Here is a 7283-nt window from a genome sequence, read left to right as displayed (position 1 = left end):
TTAATATTTATATAATATGTTAATATAATTATTTGTACACAATCAATTGTATAGAAATTTATATATTTATGTTCTTGTCAGTTGACCTGGTCGCGGTTCACTCTGAAACAGGTTGTAACTCTGTCTGCCTCGGTTGGATTTTGCTCTTTTCCTGAAAAGTTGGAACGCGACTCCGTTTGAAACAGAGGGGGTCTACCTGTTGATTGCACTCCGACGATCAAGTCAGTACTGGGTTAAGAAACAATGAGTTTGTAAGTAAGTAAGTAAGTAGTTTCAGTCTAAAAATGGTGTACCTTTACCAGGGATCTCAAGTCCCTTTTATAGACTACTTTTAGGTTACTCCTCGTAACAACCCTTCTCTCACGAGAACCTTATCTCGAGTGAAAGTAGGTTTGATGGGAGGAGAATCTGTTACAATGTGCAAAATCTTCGTACAACAACCACACAAAATCTTCCTCCTGGAGTGCACAATCTAACAACATGACCGTTAGGATACCAACTCATGTACCAGCATTATGGGGCCTCATTTGTTTACTGTAGGCGTACTAATATTCACGTATCATGCATGCAGCTTATCTCCAAAACCCTAATGCTCTTGGGCTTAGGCATCTTTGGAAAATACTTACTTGTGCTAGACCCGAATGTAGTATACACACCACATGCACTTTTTTCGCTGATCCGGCCATATATATATATATATATATGAACCTCAACACATGCATTCATGGGGCACACTTACGTGGTCCATTAACTCGACCAGACCACCGAGCTTACTTGCTTGACCAAAGTGTCGATGTCCGATCACCCGAGCGCTGGTCCAATACAATTTATAATTAATTATTTTGAAAATACAATTTATTTTGAGAATAATATTTTTCTTTTACTTACTCTTTCTTTTAGGTTTATCATAAAAAATAATATAAAAATAAACATAAAACTAATGTCATGGTTGAAAATCCAGATATAATGAGTTTGAATAAAAAACTTTCCGTCAATAATTAAAGAAAAAAATTTAAGTATAATTTGTGATGCATGTCTATTCATATTTTTTTTATTATAAATTTATATGTATCTCTTATATAATATATAATAATAAAAAATATTGAGATAATATAAGTAAAAAATATTATAAATATATATATATATATATATATATATATCGTAGATTTATATGTATTTATTATACATATACCTATATATAAAGAGAATTTTTTATTATACCCGTTTTTTGGTGTACACAATTTTTTTCCGATTCTATCATTATTTAATATATCTCATTTTATTAATACAATGAAGTATTTTTTCATTTCATATGAATTAATTAAAAAATAAAATTATTTTTTAATTTCTAAAATTAATATTAATGTACAATTTTTATATGACTCCCTTATTCTTCCATCGATTCCTTATTTTAAGGCAACAACGAAAGAAAGAAAGAACATACTTTCACACATTTTCACACCAAATTTTACATATAAAATAAAATAACATTCATTTTCAATCACTCTATGCACTTCATTTTTTTTCTTTTCAATTATGATTCATCCAAAATTATTTTTGTATATATGCTAAATTTCTATCGTCTGAGTAAAAGAAAAAAAAACACAGATACACATACGCAACTGCCTATGTTTCCGATAGTAATATATAATAATAATAATAATAATAAAAATGAAAAATGCAAACAAACACCTCTATTTTTGCTAATAATTACTAGTAATTGATAATTGTTATATATGAATATTCTGATTAACTTAACTTTGACTGATGACAGAGTTATTATTTATATAAGATATTATTATTATTACCATTAATCTAATGGAAAAGATTATAATAGAATGAAGTCATTAGAAGTTAAATTATATTTTTTATTAATTTATTTGAATCTGATTTTTATTTTATGTATTAGTTAAAACAAATTTTTATGTATAATCTTTTTTCCTTTGAGAAGCAGTTCAAAGTTGTATCCTAGCCTTTCCTCAAATGTTGGTTTTTGTTATTTATGTGAAAGTCAAACTAGAAAGATGAAATTGACAAAGGAAGAGAGACAGAAAGAGGTGGAAGTGCAGGGCAAAGGCATCAATGGCGGAGGAAACAGAGAGATACTCCTGCTCGAAGCTTCTCATCCCAAACGCTCACTCTGCAAAAGAACAACCCATTTTCGTGAAGGCCACTTGGTTTCCCACCCACTTCCACTTTGCCATCACCGACGGCCTCACCGCTTGGCATTGCCACTGTACATCCCTTGTCACTCTTTTCTCCTTTTCAGCTATCCATTTCCAATTTCCTGCAAAAACAATCTTCAAGTTTTGATTTTTCTTTTTTCCTTTTAATTGTTAGCATCGGAGGAGGAGGTGAAGCAGCGTGCGGCTCAGTGGGACCTCGCAGTTTCAGAATACTTGCACTTGTCTGAGCGCTATTTGGGGCTTCAACAACCTGGTTCCGCCTATGCCTTTGACGATGCTGGTGATGGCCATAAGAGGGTTACTATTACTCACTCACTCACTCACTCTTATCTACGTTAATGCTTTGAAATCCAGTGTTTTAATATATGGTTGCTACTTTTGCTATTGTTTATGTGTAATTGGTATGAATGTTGCAGTTGTCGTGGACGTTTGAAAAGGAAGGAATGACTCTGCTTTGGAGATGGAAATGCTTGCTGTCTCCTGATTCTAAGAAAAGTAATGTAGAAATATTGGACTTTCTCATGGGCTCAACCGTAAACCTAAGTGTAAATTCTGCTTAACTTGTACAATATCTTTGCCTCAATGTGTTCTTTATACAAGTAATTTCAGGCTCACTGTGCATGTGTGTGGCATTCACTTGTCTATTTTATGTTTGTTTATAATGAGCATTATGTTAGTGATGTCTCGAATGTTCTCTGTTTATTTCAGACAAAATGAAATAAAGGAGAGGATACAATTTTGAAATTTTAATTGAAGAGACGATGAAAGAATTATTGTTTGCACTTTGTTTCTAGAAGTATTTTTTTGCTTTCTCTTTTTAGCCTTTTTTTTTCTTTTCTACCACACCAAAGAAAGAGGAGTATATCAACATTTCCTGTACTGTTTATTTTCTTTCCTCTCATCAAAACAAACCATTTAGTAAAAGTTATAGTTTCTGCTTGACCAGGTAAGTAAGTTTCTCAGAAACTGTCTTTCTGGTATTCGTCAGTAACTGAAGATAGCAGTATTTTTTTGAGTTAATTAGCTTCTATATATTGGTGAACTTAATAAAACTTATGCATCACACTTTTATTAGCAACTTGTAGAAAATCTAAAAACACAGGATGCTTTGAGAGGTAACAAATAGGACTCTCCAATGGGGTGAAATAGGGGAGTAAAAGGCTGCCTTTTCATTTATGATATTATTCATTTTAGGAAAAACAGGAAGAAATTGCAAAAGTATGTATGCCATTTTTCCATTGTCATTGATTCAAGTTACATTTTCCGTCTGTGTGAGAAATCATTGTTTATACAAAGACTGATAAGCATTCTTGTTTATATAAAAACTTGGTTCTAATCTTGAGAAGGTGCAAACAGATAAAGTAGCTAGAACTGAATCAGGAAGGATATAAACTCTTATTCAATCTTATTTTCCTCAAATTTCTATCATCTGTGTGACTCTATGAGGGATAGTCTTGTACATAACCGTTGATTTCTTCTTGAATCATTATGGGAGTTTAAAATATCACGTGTAACAAAACGGGCAACAGCCTTTCTTATGTATCCAAACCCTGAATATATTTATCAATAATAATTTGTATAGGAATATTGTAGATACACAATTGTGGCCTTGAGCACGGTCAAGGTGGGCGAGGTGGGCATAAAAAAGAGTCTGCTGAAGAGTCTTTTATGATACATTATTTTTTTACACTTTGTAGTTAAAGTAATTGACTTAAAGAAGATTTGAGCAATATAGTATCTGAGGATATTTTTGGATTGTTTTTAGTATTGAAAGACTTAAATAAATTTTCTAATTAAGATTTGAAATTACGTTGCAAACATCTAAAACTCGTCTAAAATATGATAATTCTTATGATCTTGATGGTGAAATTTTGTTTGAAGAATTAAAAGTTATCAGAGAGATTATAACAATAGAATCAAAATCAAGTTTTTTTAAGATATTGAATTATTTGAAGATATTTTTTTTGTTTCCCTAATGCATGTGTAACTATATATTAACTATTCCTATAACTATTGCATCTGTTGGAATGGAAGAAGCTTTTCAAAATTAATATTGTTAAAATCTTATTTGAGATCTACTATGTCAAAAAGTAGATTAAATAGTCTTGTTTTAAATTTTGTTGAATTTTATTTAAAATCTTGAATATGAAAGGATTCTGGATGATTTTGCAACAAAATACTAGAACAGTATTTAAATGGCTAGAAGGACATTGTTTTATTATCAGTTTACCAAAAATCCCAGGACCGGCTAGGTACATGGAACCCTCTTGCCTTTCGTTAGTTTTGAGCATCACAATTAGTCATGTTTGTTCACATGCATGTACAGGACAAAGTTGTTGTGGAAAATGAATTGTTTGAGAAGATGAAAGTGGAAGCTGAGAAGTGCTTAGTCCAGAGTGAGAGAATTGCCAATGAGAGGCTGGAATTTGAATCTGAAATCTATGCAAAGGTAACTTCTTCACCGATAGATTTTAGTTGTTTTATTGTAAATCCACATAGCATGGCTCAGCCCTGTGTCAAGAGGGCAGGTTGGTCCCAGAAGACGGGTAAGGCTGTTAACTGATTTGAAAGTCTTCTTGCTATTTTAGGCATTCTTAACTGTATGTTCAATTCCCAAATCACAAGTTCATGGTAACCATTTTCTGCTTGAAATGTTCAAGATTTATAGTCCACCAGAGGCATGGAGTAAATTGTGTTTTCTTGTTGGTTCTTTTGTTGACCACTTTATATGGCTTTGTGCATGAGAGTCTTTTCTGTGTTCTTGTAAAACTTATTGTTATAAATATTTTTAATCACTTGTTCTCTTCTTTACCTCTTTTAACAGTTATAAATCTTTAAAAGTAAGATGATTGACTTATCAAGTGAGTTTGGGGTGTTCCCTTGAATTCTTCTGGACCATGATTTTTACCATTAACTTATGAGCTTTTGAATACTTTAAGCAAATCTTATGCTTTCAAAATTACGTAGCTTGAATAGGTTTTACTTATTATCTTGTACTTTTTAATAGACAAAAGAACTCTAGCTTTTTCTAGTGTACAATCATGAAATGAAGCAAAGTATCTGAGTAAGAAAGTACCTGGATGCCAGGTCTGAAAACTTATTTGAGTCTTAATGGTAAAAAAACTCTGTAGCTGTTCTTATTATATAATCATGATATGAAGAAAAGTATCCGAGTAAGGCTGTACTTGTTGGATGCAATGTCTGAAAACTTATTTGAGATTACTATATCTCTTTCCATGCTAACCTTTTTCTTTTCCTTAAACTTTCCTTTCCTTTCTTTTCAACAATCATATATTTTTTGTTAAAATATACTTGCAGCTCCTCTATTTTGGGTAACTGTATTTTTACTTATATGCTTTTTCCTTTAGTATAAATTAGACACTAGTTAATGTCACAATAAATATACTAGCATAGTATACGAGCCTTCTGCCAATATTATTTCAGGGTATGGAAAGGTCAGATGTAAAATGTAATTTGTAAAATATTTGTGTTGTGACCACCACACATTGGTAAGTGACAGTTGTAAATAGTTTTCTCTGGAAAACTCTTAAACTGTACTCAAGTAGATAGTAAAATGGTTTACCAAGGACAAGGACTGTACCAAGTTCCAGACAACTTGTATTATTTTGTTGTGTTCGAAAAGTCATGAATGGAAACACAATTAATAAATAAATGGGTTGATGAATTTAATTTGAGTAGAGCACCTCTTTCATCAATATCTGGTTATTGAAGCCAACTTAACAAGCCGCGAAGGATGATGTTGTGTTAATATTGAAATTTCTTCATTGTCTATGGATGCTTTTCATTACATGCACTATTACTAATTTTGCATTCTTCTTTTTTCAAAGTTTCTACCATCAAGGATGACCTTCCGTTTTGTTTTGTTTTGTTTTGTTTTAGTTTCTGGGGGTTTTAAATTCTAAGAAATCAAAACTGAGAGAGCTTCGAGATAAGCTGTCAAAACAAGAGAATACTGAGAAATATCCTCAAGAGGAAGACACAGACAAAACTGAGAGTTTTGGTGAAGAAAGTGATTTTGACAGAAGTGATGAAGATCCTCAAAAGGACATCATTAGTTCTTCAAAGGATGTCATGGCAAAGAAGCCAAAAAGAAGTAAACGGACATGACATGACAATATCTGAAGCAAGCAAGAGTTGATTTCCATCTTGGAATTTGACATCTTTACAGGAACTAGTTAACTAAGATAAGCACGAAGTGCTCCTTGTTATCCAATCTAATATGCCTCGTAATCCATGTAGGACACTGTAACCTTTGTCTTGTCTTGTGTACATGTGTATTTCTCAGGTTCTATGTAGAATGTCAAAGTTTACACCGGCTACTCGGTTGCATGCTTCTGCTAACTAAGCTTCTCACTTTTTTCTACGGTAGAAATATTTACCTTTTGTTTTATTTTAATCATAATATTGATACGAATTGTTTATAAGTTTAGTTATAATACCTAATTTCTTAAGAAATTTGGTTCATTACCTTTGTCGGATATTTCCTCTTATTTGTTATTTTTAAAATTCGAACTCTAATCTACTTAAGTTTGAATACAGATTTACTTGGAAAAATTCAATTTAAACATATTATTGTTTTTGTTTATACTGAAAGATATCATGACATACACCCAAAAATAACAAAACATAGTTCAACGGGGGAGTATATTAATATATTTTTAGATAATAATATTATTTTTATACAGTATTTATCGATATTATTGATGAGTAATTTTTGTTGAGAAAATTTATTTTTAATGAGGTCTCTTTTAACCAAATATTTTTTCTCCACAAATTTTAAATTCAAAACTTTATTTAAGAGTACCAAGTTTAATTTCATTTGGACCAATAACATGCTGTGGAAATATATTAACAATTTAGGTTGACATACCCATGCTCTAGGATTTATTTAAGATGGTTTTAATTTTCCATTAAAGATGTTTTTGCAACAATTTAGTTGTTTTGTTTTCTGATTTACCAATAACACTACTACAAGAAAGAAAAACTGCTTTTAAAAACTAAATTTTTGGTTTATAAAATGATAAAATTAGTCATTAATCTAATTAGGAACTAATTTAGAAACTAATAGTCTTAAGT

At 31.2% G+C, this 7283-nt stretch overlaps 1 protein-coding gene across 1 annotated transcript; it reads left to right on the top strand.

The window, feature by feature from the left end:
* Positions 1 to 1990: 1990 nt before the first annotated feature.
* On the top strand, positions 1991 to 6603 carry LOC137828552 (DNA repair protein XRCC4). Its single transcript, XM_068635171.1, has 5 exons — positions 1991 to 2236; positions 2341 to 2483; positions 2603 to 2731; positions 4513 to 4635; positions 6087 to 6603. Exons 1-5 carry the CDS (start codon positions 2083 to 2085, stop codon positions 6312 to 6314), a joined length of 777 nt encoding a protein of 258 aa, XP_068491272.1. The 5' UTR covers positions 1991 to 2082; the 3' UTR covers positions 6315 to 6603.
* The last annotated feature ends 680 nt before the right edge of the window (positions 6604 to 7283 follow it).

Source organism: Phaseolus vulgaris, chromosome 7 (genome assembly GCF_051622355.1).
Source record: "Phaseolus vulgaris cultivar YP4 chromosome 7, ASM5162235v1, whole genome shotgun sequence".
Lineage (NCBI taxonomy): Eukaryota > Viridiplantae > Streptophyta > Magnoliopsida > Fabales > Fabaceae > Phaseolus > Phaseolus vulgaris.
Note: the sequence above shows the minus strand (reverse complement) of the source record. Positions and strands in the feature narration are given on the sequence as shown.